Source organism: Xiphophorus maculatus, chromosome 3 (assembly GCF_002775205.1).
Source record: "Xiphophorus maculatus strain JP 163 A chromosome 3, X_maculatus-5.0-male, whole genome shotgun sequence".
Lineage (NCBI taxonomy): Eukaryota > Metazoa > Chordata > Actinopteri > Cyprinodontiformes > Poeciliidae > Xiphophorus > Xiphophorus maculatus.
The window spans coordinates 10,742,154-10,760,816 of NC_036445.1; the positions used below are offsets into that span (position 1 = coordinate 10,742,154).

General features: G+C 35.6%; 1 protein-coding gene across 4 annotated transcripts; it reads right to left on the minus strand.

Annotated features, from left to right (window-relative positions):
* Nucleotides 1-700: 700 nt before the first annotated feature.
* On the minus strand, nt 701-17,800 carry LOC102237861 (protein NLRC3-like). Of its 4 annotated transcripts, XM_023331583.1 has the most exons (20): nt 17,775-17,799; nt 17,504-17,662; nt 16,700-16,940; nt 16,308-16,407; nt 16,069-16,173; nt 15,568-15,633; nt 15,371-15,475; nt 13,330-13,434; nt 12,947-13,051; nt 11,946-12,050; nt 11,144-11,207; nt 9,973-10,204; nt 9,331-9,421; nt 8,722-8,758; nt 7,886-8,105; nt 5,495-7,286; nt 5,233-5,406; nt 3,986-4,159; nt 3,746-3,792; nt 701-2,297 (listed from the first exon to the last, which is right to left on the minus strand). In XM_023331583.1, exons 4-20 carry the CDS (start codon nt 16,394-16,396, stop codon nt 1,801-1,803), a joined length of 4,008 nt encoding a protein of 1,335 aa, XP_023187351.1. In that variant the 5' UTR covers nt 16,397-16,407; nt 16,700-16,940; nt 17,504-17,662; nt 17,775-17,799; the 3' UTR covers nt 701-1,800. The 4 variants fall into 4 exon arrangements, with proteins under 4 accessions (XP_023187351.1, XP_023187348.1, XP_023187352.1 ...); XM_023331580.1 differs by lacking the exon at nt 16,700-16,940 and having other exon boundaries at nt 17,775-17,800; XM_023331584.1 differs by lacking the exons at nt 11,946-12,050; nt 16,700-16,940 and having other exon boundaries at nt 17,775-17,800.
* Between the last annotated feature and the right edge of the window lie 863 nt (nt 17,801-18,663).

Genomic DNA, 18,663 nt, shown 5'->3' on the forward strand with positions numbered 1-18,663 from the left:
CACTGGAAGAATTTTTAATCAGAAGAGAAAATATTACATAGATATGTGGAAGTGTTTATTTCTTAAATCGAAAGCATTTAAATTTTTTCATATATACATTAAGCGTTGGGATCATCTTTAATCACTTGATTTGTTCTCTGCTTATTGAAAATCAAGTCATCGTTATTAATCTCAAATCAACAGATTAACTTAACACTAGGCTGTTGTATGTAATCAAATAAAACAGTCCATCTGTAAAAGGTACATCACAAAGACAAATCTTTTGTTCTGAACATGATCAGTTTTGTTTGTGTGACTTTCTTACTAGCGACTTGAAACCAAAACACATAAAGACAAAAATCTAAATATTTACAATCTTGTTGAAAGGTACAGAAATGTAAAAAAGACAGAATCCCCCCCACCAAAAAAGTTTTTTTTAAATTTTTTTACAGCAACTTACTGTACCGTATCAACCAATTTGGTTAAGAGAAAAATTTCCTTGTGCAAGAATTTTGAAATAAAATATCAGCAAATTAAGATAGAACTGGTATATTTAGTATTTTATGTTGTATGAATTAGTTTGCTTAATATTATTTCTACAAAACATTAAACGTTTACCTTTGGTTTGCATAAATAGGCAAGAGAACACACACACACATATATATATACGTATATATAAACAGAAATGTTTACATTTAATATTTATTTTCTTACTAGCTTACTAGAAAAATATTGATTTATTTATTTTTGAACATGATAGAAGTATAAAATCACACACATGAACAAGCAATGCAAAAAAACTCCTATTTATGTGCTACAATAATCTAAATACTGTATATACATCCATACGCACAGTATCCTCTTACAAATCACACATGAAGTGAGTAAGTCATTAAAAACAAGTGATTAACGGCCATATTAAACTGATGAGAATAACGTTTCAGCATGTTTATTTACTTACTGGAATACTTAAAAGATGCAACAGATGGCAGCACTGTAGTCTCTCCCTTTACATTCATTATACACTCCCTCTTAATTTTGACAGTGGCATAAAGATACAAAATAATGTTTAAATAATAAACTAAACTCAAAAACTTACTATACTAACATATCAGTGATTTTCCTTTCTTGCTTATTATTGTACTGCTATTCAGAAGAAACATATCATCCATGTTACAATGCAACAACATGGCAGAACATTATATCACATATTTACATTAGAAAAATAAAAGACTATCTCTCCTAAGATAATCAGACTTCTGTCTTGCAAGAGGCTTTGTTGAGATATTCTGCCTTCATGTCATCTGTTGGACAGTAGTACAACAGGATTTACAGGATTACTCTCACCAGCATCCATTTACAGCTTGACACTTTGGTCAGCAGGTGTTGCAACAAGATGTTTCAGATGACAAAATAAAAATGCAATTTTCTGCTTGGTCTTGAACAACTGAGATGCCCAGGATGTTTGGCAGCTCACCCATGAGATGCTGCTAACTTTTGTTAACTACAAAATCTGACAGCTACACCGGATGCCACAAAGCTATGTGCGGGAGTTGTGTTGGGCAAAGAGAGGTGCTCTGCACTGGCTTCAAGTTGAAAATAATTGAGAAAATTTTCTCTTGCAAATATGTCATGATAACTTAAAAGTTTGATGCATAATACACCTTTGTATATTAAATTTAAAAAGTCTCTTTTGGTGTTATTTTGGTTTTAAAAATTATTGTTTAATTATATTACCTATTATTTTTGTTGTGATTTATTTAAGGGGTGGTCAATAGGAAAGCTTCTGGCCATTCTAGTAGTTACAGCATAGTGGCCATTCTAATTTTTTATGGGTTCAGGCTCTATTCTCAAAACAGGATACACAGGTTCAGTGAATTTGGTATTGTAGGTGTGAAGGTAGGTCATTTTGTCAGGGAAAACCCCAAAGAAAGACACAGTGCCACCAGGCCAGTCCACATACACCCCTACTTTGTTTGATGGATCTACATAGATTTTAGTTATTTTGTTGTTGTGCAGAACAGAGAATCCTTCCTTTGAGCACAACAAAGCCCATGACTGATCATTCATTCCAAGACCACAGCGATTACTTTCCCCTCTCCTTCTGATTTCTTTGTACGTCACTCCAATGGAAGCTTTTCCTCTCCACTCTGCCTCCCAGTAACAGCGACCAGTGAGATCATGTTTACCCAGCAGCTCCTCCTCAGCATCAAACCAAGAGACTTTCTCTCCTTGTCCCACTGTCATTATTCTGTTAAATTCAGATAGTGTGAGGTTTCTGTGTGTGGTGGTGGAGTCCAGGATGAGTTCAACAGCATCTGATGGAGAGACAGCAGCATTTCATTAAGTGAAAAAGTATCTGGATTGTGTGCATTGATGTTAACTTCTGTTCTAAAACAGATTTTACAAAACATTGGTAATGTTTTTATTCTTTTATTTCTATAAGATGTATTAAAAATGGGTTCTATGGATAACTGCTCTATGTGCATTGTCACATGCTCCGTGTAGAGCCGGCCAGAAACAGACATAAAGTCTCCCTCACTGAATTTGAAATATAACTCGACAGTCATTATTAATGCCAATTTCAAATATGTGCTCCTTGTGTCTGAGCCCTTCCCTCCGACAAGTAATTACATTAGGCTGAGCATTTTATTTCAAAAAGTGAAAAAATAACAAAAATAGATAAAAAGTTAAAAATAATTGTTGCTTTTCACTCAAAATGAGAGCTACATGTAGACTTATTTATGGTATCATAAGGGGATCGTTCAAGAACTTCATTCAATAACCAGTCAGTCATTGGTGAATAACAATGAACTTTGATGTGCATCAGCATGAACTTGTCTGTTAAAGAGAGATTTTCCTCAAACACACTTTATCTTTACTAAAGATCTTTAAACTGGTTCTTTTCCCAGCTACCTCCCTCAATCTGACTACACGCCCATTTGTATTCAATGTGGCTTATGAAAATTTCACAACATTTTATGAGATACAATAAATACTATAAAATATTTTTGTTCCTTAATGCTCAAGCCTCTTTTTGCATTACTTTCAAACTCAAGAACTTATCAGGATTAAATCTGTCCTTCTTAACAACAAACACGGCTGCTGTTTCTTACAAAAAGGAAAATAGCAAGAGTACGCATGCAGAGCTCCACAAAATTCCTGATGCATAACAACCCAAAACTTCACCCCTGTGGTAAATGGCGTGTACTTGTATAGAACTTTAGTAAGTCCAGATGACCCCAAAGTGTTTACATTCAGTCATTCATCCACACTGAACACAATGATGGTGATAAGCTACTAGATTGTAGTAGCTGACCACAACCAGTATGCAAGGCGGGTGAAGTGTCTTGCGCAAGGACACAATGACAGAGGTAGAGGGAATCAAACCGGCAATCCACCAATTGAGAGATGAATTCAGTCCCACTATAGTTCAATCAAACCTCTCTCCCTTCGTCAGGAAACAATCACAAGCAGTGACAACCTGCTGTCACAAGATCTACTGACTGGAACAACATACAAAAAACCAGAAAGAATCAGTTCTCAGCTAGATCAGACTTGATAAACTCATTTGACTCTGTTTTTTGTTCTCATGTTGTAACGGTTTAATAAATATGCTACTTCTTCTCATCCAGACAAGTAAGTAAATTTGTCCATGACACTACGTAGGCTAACACACAAGCTGGCTTTACTGGAATATCAGATTTGACGTCAATATTAGTTTTTCATAAACTGTCACTTATTTCTTAAAAATAACCATACTTACACTTGCTCAGACCGGGTTTTAAAAACTGTAATCCACTCGGCTCCACCCTGGAACAACATAACAGCAAGGTTAGCAGTGATGGAGAAGTTGTGATTACACTATTTGGTTTAGTATGAAAGATTAATTTATTCTCACATTCTGACATTTATTGTATTTTAACTATTTAGTTTGTTTGAAAAGATCATAGATCATAGACCTAATAACAAGTAAACTTTGTCTAATGCACATTCTTATCAGTACCTAAGAGTTGTTAATGCCCAGTTTGGGTTTTCCAGTCCAGCAGAGAGGAGTGCCACTCCATGTTCTTCTGGGTAATTGTAACTCAGGTCCAGTTCTTTGAGGTGAGATGGGTTAGAAGCCAGAGCTGATACCAGAACTTCACAACCTTCTCTTGTGATTAAACAACCTGACAACCTATACAAACACAAATATATACAATTAATGTTAGTATTTCTTGTCTCACATTCAGGTTTTGTGGTTCAGTCATCATTGTGTCCTATATGCATTCTTCCATTCCTCATTTATATATTTTGCAGTTTGTATATATAAGGGGATATAACGTGGCTTTACATTAAACATCAGATTAAGCAAATATTAAATTCAGAACCAATGTGTGTAGAAGACAAGCCTGACCCTCAGAGGGTTGCTGGTTCCCTGTCCTTAATGTGTTGGAGAGCCATTGGACAAAACACTAGCCATGGAAATTTTGAGTGAACTTTTAAAACATCTCAAAAGAAGAAAACAAAAAGTGCAAACATCATCAGATGGTGATGCTAATCATGCTGTAAAAAATATGTAGCAGTTGCAAAAGCATGCATCGCACATCTCAGAAAAATAAAGAAAGTCCTCCACTCCATTTTTTGGCGCTTCAATGATTGATTTAGTTATTTCCGTTGTAATTTGTGGGCAAAATTAAAACTACCTGAGAGCCTGCACCAAGTGGTCAAGTGTGTGAATCTTAAATTCTCAAAATGATAATTACCTTTAAGAAAAACTAATCAAAGACTGAGAATTTCACATTAATGCGATCCCTGGTTCCACCACTTCCATCCTGAGATGGTGAGCCTCTCACTGGCCACCTCAGACATGGGTTTTGTGCTTTTAGTAACATACAGACCCACCAGTTTGCAGGAAAGTTTGTTAAAACAGAATTTATTCAGGAAATGTGTTTTATATACTCTTTTGTGAATTAACTCTTTTGTGGAAAAGCCAAAAACCATCTCAAGAATTATTGAAAGCATTTGTTGTGAAATTGAATGTTATTTTGAATTTTGCCTTTTCCATTAACCATTTCTAATGCAATACTATAAAATGTGCATGAAAAAAAACATTGATGAAAAAACTGCTACTGCTATTGTCTGTTGTAACACTGCACTGTTGAGTGAATGTGGGGACATTGTGGAGGTGGACAGAGCTGTACAGGGACCAAAAAATACAATGTAAAAAACCATTTAAGACATTTATTTATCAAACAGATAAGAACTTACCTTAAAGTTTCAAGTTTACAGACTGGTTTGGAAAGTGTTTCACACAGCAGCTTCAGTCCTGAATCTTTCATGTCATTGTTACTCAGGTCCAAATCTTTCAATAAACAGCACGGATCACTGAGTATATTTCCCATATGTGTATAGCTTTCCACATTCAGGAAACAGCAACTGAGTCTAAATGCAAACATGAAGTTAATAAATAAACAAAATGTTCATCTAATTTCTTTCAGTACAAGCAATGTGTGGTTGCTTATTGACTTACACAGCTTTAGTTGAGCTTAATAAGAGTGGTGCAAAACTCTCTTGAACCTGCTTTGAAATATAATATTTTCTCACATCAAAGTTTTTCTCATAATCGTCTGAAGACATCAGAATGTGGATCAGTGCTGCCCACTGAACTGTAGAGAAATTTTCTGTCTCCAGTTTTCCTGATTTCAAGATTTGTTCAATCTCTGCCACTAAAGAAAGCTCCTTCAGTTCATTTAGACAGTGAAATAAATTGGCTTTATCAAATGGACACTCTATATTTTCAATCTTCTTGTGGATGTACAGAGCTATGTTTTTCAATGAACTGCTTGATATTTTTCTTTCTGTCACAAAGCCTTGGAGGAGCCTCTGATTGGTTTTCAGAGAAAGACCCAGAAGGAATCTTAGAAACAGATCCAGTTTGCCATTTGGACTGTCTACAGCTTTATCTACAGCTTTCTTGTAGAAGTCCTCAAATTGGTCTTGAGACATCTTTGACCCAGGTGAGACTGATTCCTCTTCAGCCAGCAGATTGACACCAGTGTTGATGAATGTCAGATGGACGTGAAGAGCAGCCAAAAACTCCTGAATGCTCAAGTGGACAAAGCAGAACATGTTCTGATGGAAAAACCCTTTCTCCTCCTGAAATATCTCTGTGAAAACCCCTGAATACACTGAGGCTGCTCTGACATCAATGCCACACTCTGTCAGGTCAGATTCATAGAAGAACAGGTTGCCTTTCATTAACTGTTCAAAGGCCAGTTTTCCCAAGGATTTAATCATTTCCCTGGTCTCTGGAGTCCAGAAGGCATTTTTGTCAGCCTTTTCGTCATACTTGACATTCTTCACCTTGGACAGAACCACCAGGTAGAGGACATACATCTCTGTCAGTGAGTTGGGTAGGTCTGTTTCTTCTCTGGCTTTAATGGTGTCCTCTAGAACAGTAGCAATGATCCAGCAGAAGACAGGGATGTGACACATAATGTAGAGACTTCTTGATGATTTGATGTGAGACAGGACCATTTTGCTTTCCTCTTCCTCTGTGAATCTCTTTCTGAAGTACTCCTCCTTCTGAGGATCATTGAATCCTCTCACTTCAGTCATCAGATCAACAACCTCAGGAGGGATATGATGGGCTGCTGCAGGTCGAGTTGTGATCCAGACTAGAGCTGAAGGAAGTAACCTCCCCTTGATAAGGTTTGCCAGCAGTACCTCTAATGATGTGGACTGTGTAACATTGGTCAGAATCTCTTTGGTTTTGAGATCCAGAGGAAATCGACACTCATCCAGACCATCAAAGATGAACAAAACTCTGAAGTGTTCAAAAGAGCAGATTCCAGCTTCTTTCATTTCTGGGAAGAAAAGATGAATAAGTTCAACCAAACTGAACCTTTTCTCCTTCATCATGTTCAGTCCTCTAAAAGAAAATGGAAATGTGAACTGGATGTCTTGGTTATTTTTTCCTTCAGCCCAGTCCAGTGCAAACTTCTGTGTCAAGACTGTTTTTCCAATGCCAGCTACTCCCTCTGTCATCACTGTTCTGACAGGTTTATCTCTTCCAGTGGTAGGTTTAAACATATCTTCACATTTGATTGTTAGTGGTTTAACTATTTTTCTGAGAGCTTTTTCAAAATGTTTCACTTCATGGTCACGGATGACCTCTTCACGTCCTTCAGTTATGTAGAGGTCAGTGTAGATCTTATTAAGAAGGGTTGGATGACCTTCTTTGGCAATTCCTTCAAGCACATATGCTAGCCTCGTCTTCAGGTTGGATTTGAGTTTAGATTGGCATTTTGACATAACACTATCTGTAAATGTGTAAAATGAGAAAACAAAGCATTAGATAAATTTACATTTCCTCTATTTTAAAATAGAGGATATATCTGTTTAATGAAGACAGATATATCAGGTCATTATTGACATTTCTACAGATTTAATAAACTTTTTGAAATGAAAGATAATTAATTTCTTCCAGTGACAACAAAACACCAAGTTAGACAGCCTAAAGAAAGACTCTAATCTGAAATTAATGTATGGAACATGCAGACCACAAACTCACAACAAAACATTTAATAGTTTAAATACTCACTGTCATGCAAAGACATTTTATTGTGGTGTGTATCTATATTGAAGTTAATGCTAAATTACAAACTACAGAGGGTCTTTGATTACTACATAGAAATGAAATTAATTTATTGAAGGTTTTCATTAAGCTGTTCACAAATTTGATGTACATTCTGTGTACTTTAACACGATTATTGTAGGAAAAATTTCTATCCATGCATTCTGTCTTTGGATAAAACCCTCAATACTTTGTCTCGAACAAAGCAACTGGATATGAACATCCATAAAAAGTTGACAGAAAATTCTATATTGTAATCTCTGTATTGTGGTATAGTCATCTTACTGTTTAGTAGAGCAAAGGCCAACTCTTCTTGCTTCATTCTTCTCAAAAACTCCAAGATCATGTTCAGAAAAGCTTCTTTGGTCATTTTCTTCTGCTCTTCCTCCTCCCAATTTAAAACCTCTTCATCCTCATCTTGGCTTTGAACAGTTTCTCGGTTTAAGAGCTTGTGAAAATTTCTCAGCTCATTCTCAACAAAGACAACAATGTTCCCCTCAAGATTCTGTAATAAAACAGAATTGCAATTGAATTTTAGGATGGGGAAAATTACAAATTCATCTCATCACTGACAAATATTATGAAAGTAAACATGTTAAAGCAATCTGAAAAAATGTCTCAATTGAGCTGAATCAGCTCTGTTTAATATTAATAGGGATAATGCTAACTGTAATTTCTTGTCACAAACCAGAAATGCAAAACAGTGCTGAGAAAAAAACCCCACATATGCCATTTTAGTCATTTTTTATTTTTATAAAAAAATAAAAACATGCTTTTTAGTCATACTTAAATGTTTAAGTTAATCAAACACATTAGAGCAGACAAAGACCTGAGCATATGTAGCATGTCATTTCCAAATATTATGTATATAAAACACCATAAAATATTGATTGCAAGTTATTACAAACACTTAATAGCAGTTGTTGCTTAAATCATCATCAGTTTAAATCCTCTGTATTTTGCACTTACACAGGTTATCTTTGATGTAAAAATTGCTTAATGACATGAAATATTTATCTGGGACAGAAAAATAAAATCAGAAGAAACCTGAAAGGAGGCAAATAGTTTCATAGGTATACAAATTTAAAGATATCTAAATTTGTTCAATTATAGTTACTGACCTTAAATATTGTGTCCATGTCTGCCTTTGGGGGGATTCTGAGTTGAGATTGAAACAAATCAAAGAAATTTCCACATAAGCAACAATTTATCTAGTTAAATTTGCACTTAAAAGCACATAATTGAGACTGCATCATAAAGCAACCTGCAAAAGTATTCACATCCCCAGAACTATGGTCATGTTACACCCAAAACTTCAATGCAAGACCTTCTATTTGCTAGGTGAACACTAAGAAGTGCATATTTGTGAAATGAACAAAGGGAGAAATCTTAACACAGGGCCAGGTTATAAAACATTTAAAACAAGATCTTTGAACATCTCAACTACACATTTAAAATCAATCTAAGATGAAAAATAAAATTACTGATTACATTCTATATTTGACAAGGAAATGTTCTGTAAAATTCAAAATGAATCACTTTGTTGCAAATTGTGATGTTTTCTGTTTCAGATCCTGAAGCAAATGCAGCAATAATGAGAGTTATGGTAGAAGTACAAACTGATACAAACATGGATTAAACCTCATGAAGTGTATAAAATGTTGACATTATTACAAGCAGGTTATCATTACAAGCATCTTAGGTTAACGGATGTCATTCAGCATTTTTACCTCTCAGATTTGAGCTGCTGGTCATCAAGTTCAGAGAGTTTGGTCACATGTGACTCATCTTTGTCCTTAGATGGGCTTCTGACAGAGTGACCTTTACACAAGAAAATCAACATGCAGGATCAAATTATTACACTCCAAAGATGCTTGATCAGTGTACTTATCACCATCTAACCTCAGATTTTGTATATTGCTGTTCATCTGCCTACTCATCCTGTGGAAGTATCACCTTTAAAGATTTTAACTTGTCCAGGCCATATTCAAAGATATGTCTGCACACAGTCTTTTGGTTTTCTGTATGTGATTTACCTTTAGCTATTCTATAGGCTGCTGTGAAATACAACAGCAATGTGTTCAAAATCACTGTTGTACAACGTATTGTTTCACCTTTCAGCAGGCTGTAGGTAAAGCCTGCTGTAGTAGGTTTTTGTTTTATAATTATTATTACATAATAAAAGTCCTTGGCAGCTCTGTGTGATGGAAGACCTAGGCTGAGATGCTATATGTAAAATATTAAGGGCTGCCAAATTTGTTGTAATTCTAAGTACTCATAATATAGACTGGACAAAGTAATTAAAAAATGTCCTGTGGATGTGTGTGTGAAAAAAACATTGTTGTACAAACAAAGGAAAAATGTTCTCCTACTGGACGATAGAGCATCAGCAAAGTCTCCATGCTTCATCATCCTCAAAAATTCCCTCAGGAAGTTCATGACCTCCACTTCTTCTCCTGTAAGGATCTTCTCTCTTTCCTCACAATGAAACTCGTCTCTGATCACATCATCTGTCCAAAGGCGTTTCAGGCAATTGGGAGTCAACAGCTGATGCAACTTCTTCAGCTCGTTCCTTACAAGAATGACAGTTTCTCTCTCAAGTCTCTGTAAGCAAACATGTTATCGTTAGTTTTTGAATCACTTATACAATTTGTTTAAGTACTATTTTCTGATCTATTTAGTATGCATGGTTTGGAAGAATCATGTTGTTTAACAAAATCAATACACAAAGTATAAACAGTCTTTCCATATGGTTATATAACTGTTGTATCAATAACAAATTTCTTTACATGTAGCTTTCAAACTGTTTCTTAACCCACAGCATTTCTCTGTTCATTTATGGCAAATTGGTTTTGTATAATCTCTTGATTCTGAGGTTATTGCCTTACTGTGTGTTTCACCCTAATCCAGAAGTAAAATACATAAAATAAAGTTTTCAGCTTTATTTTCATATAAAACTATGCCAAAGCAAACAGATGAAATAGTTTTTTTTGCTCCAGGTAGGATAATTTTGTCTGGATCCTGGATTGATTTAGTTTTCTCCTGGGTTTACATTTAGATCACTTGTTTTTTCTTTTTTGTTCATTCTTATTAGTTATTTGTTTTTGGTTTCTCTCAGTCTTTACGTAGATGTTTATTTACAATGTATGTTTAGAGTTAACAGTGTAACTTAATTCTCTGTGTTCAATTATTTTTTATTTCTGTAGATTTATGTTTTGCCAGCTCCCCAGTTATTGTTTTCTCTTCCTTTTCTCCTCCAGATCCATTACTTTCTCTCCCTCAGCCTGCCTGTCTGGTCTCCTCTCTCAGCTGCATCCTGTCCTCTTTTTTGTGGAAAAAATAATCCATAAAATATTGGACAAAAAGATGTCACTGAGGCTCACTCACAGGTTTTAAGCAATAAACAAATGTTTATTATATGTACACTAATTATGTACATAATTAGTGTACATATAATGATTTAAAAAAGACTAGCACACCACTAACTATAAAAAACTAAATAGACAGTTTATGCTTCACAGTCTGTTTAATTTTAATTGTTACCTGAAAAACTTTGTGAAGGTCTCCATGAAAACTGCTGGTCTCCTCTAGTATTTTGTGTTCAGATCTGTGGAGAGTCATTATTCATAAGTGTGTAATTTGCTTTAACATGAAACACAAATAAGTAAATAAATATATTTTATGAATGCCTGCATGTACATACAAGAAGACTAAAAACAGGTACCCAACGCAATGAAAACCCTAACGCCTGAATTTATTTAAAAAATCATGCCAAAGCTCTTTAAATGGCCAAAAAGATTCTTGAACATAATAATGCAGAGTTGACTAATCCTGAAAATGAAGAACGTTTAAAATTAGTAGGGTAATTTATTGAGTTCTCGCTCTTTACGAACACAAAGCTCGGTGTGGAAGAGTTTCCCATTTTCTGCCCAAAACTGTTAAAAAAGTAGCATTGGAAAAATTAACAACAAGAATAAATACATTTAATTAAAAAAAAAAGAAAAACAAACAAACTGAATTTGTAGAAATGTTACCAATTGAAACCAGGTAAGTAGATAATCCAAGGAGTTATTATTTATCATTGGAAAACAATAATTATACTCTTCAGAAGGTTTTCCAATGTCAGAAAATACATTATAATGAGTAAAAAGAGCAATTTGAAGTTTATTGAAAAAAATATGTTATTTTTTGTTGATGGAAATGAGTTCTAATGTTGAAATTTATTACTAAGAAAATGCAACTCAAAAGCATAGAAACCAGATATGTTGTAATGAGATTCTCCATTGACTTTAGCCTCTATGATACGTCCAATAAAACTCAGAGATTAAAAGCAGAGTTGACTCACCCTGAAGATGAAGAACCTTTAAAATTAGCAGGGTAATCCATCGAGTCGTTGCTCTTTAGGGACATAACGCTCGGTGTAGAAGAGTTTCCTGTTTTCTGCCCAAAACTGTAAAAAAAAAAAAAAAGTAGCTTTAGCAAAATGAAAGACTTGAACAAAGATGTTTGATCAAAACAGAACAAAACATACTGAATGTAAAGAAATTTTATTGTTTATAAACAAGTGAATAATCCAAGGATTTATTATTCATCATAGGAAAACAGATTTTGAAAAACTTATTCAACTTCATCTGTTCAGTTCTGACATAATCAAAGATAAATAAAATTCAAGGAACAACAGAGTGAATAAAATTAATTATATAACTTCCTGCAGGAGTGAATATCCAAACATATAAATTCTATATCAAAAGCAAAAACAAAAAGTACACAAATAATGTTGTGATCATAACTATTCTCAGGTCTGTAGTCACCAATACATAACAGATGTAATAATTGGATCAGTCCTTTTCCTGCTACCAAGACAAGAGTCTCCATGAAGTGATGAACTACACACAGAAAACCTCTACAGGTGAGAAACCTTCTTAGGACCATCTTAACCTTCAGCTTACAATACACATTCTTAAAAGCAACATAATCTGCAGATATTATTTCATTTTTGCGCTTCAATATTGAAACATTCAGTAGCATCACAAGTCTATTATTTATTGAATCACGGTGCTGACAATGCTGCTCTTTGCACAGTTTTTCTTCAGTAGCCCTAAAAAGAAATATTCAACACTGAGACAATCATACATCTGTGAAAACATGGTGTTGAGAAAGTCTATCAAAAAACATGTAGATTTGTCTTCATAAAAAAAGTTGTCATTTGTAAGTATACTCTGCGTATTAATATGAACTCTGATAGAAATTGTAAAAACTGAACATATTTTAATGAGTTTCTGCCCTGACTTTAGGTTGTTTGACATGTTTGATAAAATTCATATATTAATAGTAGTGTATACTCACCCTGAAGATGAAGAACCTTTAAAATTAGCAGGGTAATCCATCGAGTCGTTGCTCTTTAGGGACATGATGCTCGGTGTAGAGGAGTTTCCCGTTTTCTGCCCAAAACTGTTGCAAAAGTATTATTGGCAAATAAATGACTAGAACAAAGATGCTTCATTATAAAATTAGTAAAACAAACCAAATGTGAAAACTATGACAGGTGCATGTTACAGTCTGCAGAGGAAAAGTACATTTATAAAAAGAAGTTGTCAAATGGAAATATATCATTAAGTTTATTATTAATAACACTGGAAGAAAATGCAACTCAGAAACTACATATAGTGTAAAGAGTGGCTGTTTGATAACTCTGATAACATTTAAATGTAAAAGCAGAGTTGACTCACCCTGACGATGATGAACCTTTAAAATTAGCGGGGTAATCCATCGAGTCGTTGCTCTTTAGGGACACAATGCTCGGTGTGGAAGAGTTTCCTGTTATACGTCTGAAACTGTTAAAAAAAAAAAAGTAGCATTGGAAATATTAATGACAAAAATGTTTGACTACAAGATTTGTAAAATAAACTGAATTAGCAGAAATGTACTGTTTGAAACCAAGTGGATAATTAAAGAATTTATTATTTTTCATAGGAAGAGATTTTGGAGGACTTGTTGAACTTTCTTTAGTCAGTTCCAAAATAATTCAAGACAGCTAGAATTCAAGCAACAAAAAAGTAAATAAAAACAGAAGCATAAAAAGAAACAATACAAAATATCATTCAGAATCGTGATGAGGAGAAACATAAGTAAATATGTTGTTGTGAGTTTCTGCAATGACCTTAAGCCATTTGATACACTGCTCAAAAAAATAAAGGGAACAATATTCTCATTGAATACTTTGTTCTGTACAAAGTTGAATGTGCTGACAACAAAATCACACAAAATTCATCAATGGAAATCAAATTTATTAACCAATGGAGGCCTGGATTTGGAGCCACACACAAAATTAAAGTGAAATAACACTACACACTGATCCAACTTTAATGTAATGTCCTTAAAACAAGTCAAAATGAGGCTCAGTATTGTGTGTGGCCTCCACGTGCCTGTATGACCTCCCTACAACGCCTGGGCATGCTCCTGATGAGGTGGCAGATGGTCTCCTGAGGGATCTCCTCCCAGACCTGGACTAAAGCATCCGCCAACTCCTGGACAGTCTGTGGTGCAACGTGACGTTGGTGGATGAAGTGAGACATGATGTCCCAGATGTGCTCAATCAGATTCAGGTCTGGGGGTCGGGCTGGCCAGTCCATAGCTTCAATGCCTTCATCTTGCAGGAACTGCTGACACACTCCAGCCTCGTGAGGTCTAGCATTGTCCTGCATTAGGAGGAACCCAGGGCCAACCGCACCAGCATATGGTCTCACAAGGGGTCTGAGGATCTCATCTCGGTACCTAATGGCAGTCAGGCTACCTCTGGTGAGCACATGGAGGGCTGTGCGGCCCTCCAAAGAAATGCCACCCCACACCATTACTGACCCACTGCCAAACCGGTCATGCTGAAGGATGTTGCAGGCAGCAGACTGCTCTCCACAGCGTCTCCAGACTCTGTCACGTCTGTCACATGTGCTCAGTGTGAACCTGCTTTCATCTGTGAAGAGCACAAGGCGCCAGTGGCGAATTTGCCAATCCTGGTGTTCTCTGGCAAATGCCAAGCGTCCTGCATGGTGTTGGGCTGTGAGCACAACCCCCCCATCTGTGGACGTCGGGCCCTCATACCATCCTCATGGAGTCGGTTTCTAACCATTTGTGCAGACACATGCACATTTGTGGCCTGCTGGAGGTCATTTTGCATGGCTCTGGCAGTGCTCCTCCTGTTCCTTCTTGCACAAAGGCGGAGGTAGCGGTCCTGCTGCTGGGTTGTTGCCCTCCTACGGCCTCCTCCACGTCTCCTGGTGTACTGGCCTGTCTCCTGGTAGCGCCTCCAGCCTCTGGACACTACGCTGACAGACACAGCAAACTTTCTTGCCACAGCTCGCATTGATGTGCCATCCTGGATGAGCTGCACTACCTGAGCCACTTGTGTGGGTTGTGGAGTCCGTCTCATGCTACCACGAGTGTGAAAGCACCACCACCAACATTCAAAACTGACCAAAACGTCAGCCAGACAGCATAGGTACTGAGAAGTGGTCTGTGGTCCCAACTGCAGAACCACTCCTTTATTGAGTGTGTCTTGCTAATTGCCAATAATTTCCACCTGTTGTCTATTCCATTTGCACAACAGCAGGTGAAATTGATTGTCAATCAGTGTTGCTTCCTAAGTGGACAGTTTGATTTCACAGAAGTTTGATTTACTTGGAGTTATATTGTGTTGTTTAAGTGTTCCCTTTATTTTTTTTGAGCAGTGTATATCTGAAAAAAAAAAAAAAATTAAAAGCAGATTTCACTCACCCTGAAAATGAAGAACGTTTAAAATTAACAGGGTAATTCATTGAGTCGTTGTTCTTCAGGGACACAACACTTGGTGTAGGAGAGTTTATTGTTCTCCGCATCAAACTGTAAAAAGTATTATTAGCAAAATAAAGAGCTTCAATTGAAGATGTTTTATCAAAAGATAATAAAACCAACTGTATTTATAGATTTCTTACTGTTTGAAACCAATTGGAGAAACCAAGGGTTTGTTCGTTTTCATGGGGAACTTCGTCTGCTCTGCCCTAAAATAATTCAAGATAAAATTCAAGCAATGAGCAAAAAAGATATTATGAAATCATAAAAAGAAGAGCTATTACAATATCTGAAGGTTAAGTTGATCAGAAAGCAGAAAAAGAAACAGGGATATAAAAGGTCACTCAGAATAATGAATTCTGAGGTTGGTAATAAACTATGGATGATAAATGGGATAACTAGAATCATTTTTATTGCTTCCTCATTATGGCGATAATGGTGATGTTAATCCTAATTAAGAGGTAAATACAGAAAAGACCAGAGAGCCATAAAGCCAAAGTAAACCCAAAAAGACAAACAAAACTTTTACAAAATGCAAAAAGCAGGACAAAATATTTAAAGTTTACTGAAACAAGAAAAATGTAAAAATGTGTTTATAAAAATCTAAAGGTTATATAAAAAATTAAAAATGATTATTAATTTACATTAAAACTCCATCTTCCTTCTGGAAAGTATCAGGATGATCCATGGATTTCTGATTTTTCAGGGAAGGACTCTGTGAATCAGATGTGGAGCTTTTCTCCTCGTTCCTGAAACAAATCAAGCATTTTCAGATTTCAAGTCAAGGCCAATGCAATTTGTTGCAACCTAGTAGCCTAAACTATATTCAAATATTGTTTCACATAATGTTTAGCACATTAGAGTCTTAAATCAATTCTCTTACCTTTGAGGTCCGACCTGTGTGCCGTTTTCATAGGACAGACCATCATTCATGGGCACAGACGCCTCCTTGCTTTCCTCAGACTGACTCATTGTAAAGTTTCCTTTAGAAAGACAAAATAATGTATTAGTTACAGTCTTTCATTAATGTCTCACAGACCTGGGCCTAATGTAACTACAGTATGTCTGAGGTTTACAACTCAAAAGGTGAATGCATGTAAATTAGGTGAAAATGGCACAATTTCACTAAATACATTAAACCAATAAGACTCCTCATGCTTCTGTCTTGATATTTTATCCCCCAGCCACTTTTTAAATTTATTTTTATATGCATTGATTGTCACCTTGGGGATTTGGGTTTTGTTTTCATTTGTGCATTTGTGTAACAGGTCTTACCACATTTAGCTCATTAATTGCTGTATGTTCATCCCTCTCTGTGTAGTTTCCTGGTTTATCCTACTGTTCTGTTTCTTTTTTATTACTTGTTGGGCTTTTTCCTTTTGGTTCCCCAGTCTGGTCAGTAATCACACTCCCCAGTTTTTGAGCTCCTGAATTTTTTACATTTATTCCTGGATTCTTCTGTTATCCAGTCAATTTTTTTAGACCTGTTTTCATGCAATTCCTCCTGTACGTTGCCCTTGATATTCCACATAAAAAAACAAGTACAGTCAGTTTTGCACTTGGGTTTTATTATCAACACAAATGTGACACTGACATTAATCAAATAAACCCTGGCTCAGATACACAATTATCTGCTTATGAGTAAAATAAAAACTGTCCGTATTTTTGTTTTTTCACTTCCTAGAACAAAACTTAAAAATAAATCACTTAGAAAAATAGCTCTTCTCATGCCGGGTTATTTATTTTCTCTTTCTCTTTGCATTTATTACTTCAGATGAAAAATTGTATGTGAGCTTCCTCGACACATACATACAGGTCTTTCTTTCTTACCTCAGGACAGAACAAAAAAGTTCTCAAACATTTATAACTCAATACATTTTCTGTTTGACCACATTGGACAGAAAATGAAAGACAAATAACACATTTAAATATATCTGACAGTATTTTTGCTGGTTTCTGTCAAATTGACAATGTTTCCTTATGAGAGTTATTTTCTGAAAATGTATAGTTAGTTGTCATTTATGTAATGAGACACAGATATATAAATCATAAAAACAGAATAAAGTCAATGTTATTTACCGTATATGTGTCCATGAGAGACATGCATCCAAACTGAGAGGTAAATAAAAAATACTTTTGTTTCCTTGTTCTCTTCCTTGTACAATAACTCAGCAAACAGGTCCTTCAGGTTTGGACTTCAATCTGATGTGGGAAGGTTACCTGAGATTTCATTCTGTCCTGCAATGAACAGAAGTGGGACACAGCAGAAAATAGTAAAACTCAAATAAAAATTGTTAGAAGCCTAAAACTGAAATGTAAAAATCCAAAAGCACATATGACAAACTGTTACATGCAGTGGTGGCTGCATGTTGGATTTCCCCCCCATTTCAGGTTGCTGCTGAGCTCTGGCAGGTTAAGCAGGCCCAGCTGGTTTCACTGCCTCTTGATTAGCAGAGTATAAGGCAAACTGGGAAACTGATTTCAGGGCCTCTTGGCCAATTGGGCAGCATGTGTTCTGCAGCGTTGTGGTGCTGTGATGGAGGATTTGTTGTTTGCTAGAAACCCTGGTTTATGTTGTTATTCCCCCCTTTCTTTTCTTAGGTTCTCATTTTTGCCTTTAAGATTTCTTTAGATTATTCTTGAAGAATAATAACTTTGCCCTCCTGGTTTTAACTCATTTTCCCTGGTTTATTTATTGTTACAGCCCCTCTCCAATACTCCTAAACTGCCTTGAGGATGTAACACAAACAAATGAAGTAAAGGTTTTCCAAATAGGATAATTTTTGTAAATTTACAACATTGTCTTCTTAGAGTCTAAATCTACTTTTTACATAAATCCAATGAAGTAAACTGAGTACTATAAGATTTTGAGGGCATCTCTGAAGAGGACATTTTCAATAATCACTGAAATGTGTTACCTCTAAAAACATTTTCCTCAGATGTACTTGGAAAGAAATGAGTTGTGGATGGATTATTGTCCAGGTAGTTTCTATAGCTGTTCAGACATGTAGACATAAAAAAATGTAGCAGAACATATAAAATATCCAAAAAATAAAATCTGGTGAGAAAATGAGAAACAAAGAAAGTGTGGAAACAGTCTCCCTATCTGGAAAGAGATTTCTGGAACATTTATGTTTTGTGAAAAGTAATATTCCTTCTAACACAAAACATTATACACAACCTTCATCACACTCTTCATCAGACTTCTTCGGTATAGGCTACCAAGCTAAATGTAGCAT

Bases quoted from the DNA above. Each gene is read 5' to 3' on its own strand.
- LOC102237861 (XM_023331580.1), bottom strand. From the start codon at position 17,531: ATGCATGTCTCTCATGGACACATATACG. The intron at 15,476-15,567 runs GTAAGAAATCTA...TACTTTTTACAG, and splicing joins TCTCCAATTGGTTTCAAACA to TTTGATGCGGAGAACAATAA. The intron at 8,106-8,721 runs GTCAGTAACTAT...GTTTTATTACAG, and splicing joins ACATGGACACAATATTTAAG to AATCTTGAGGGGAACATTGT.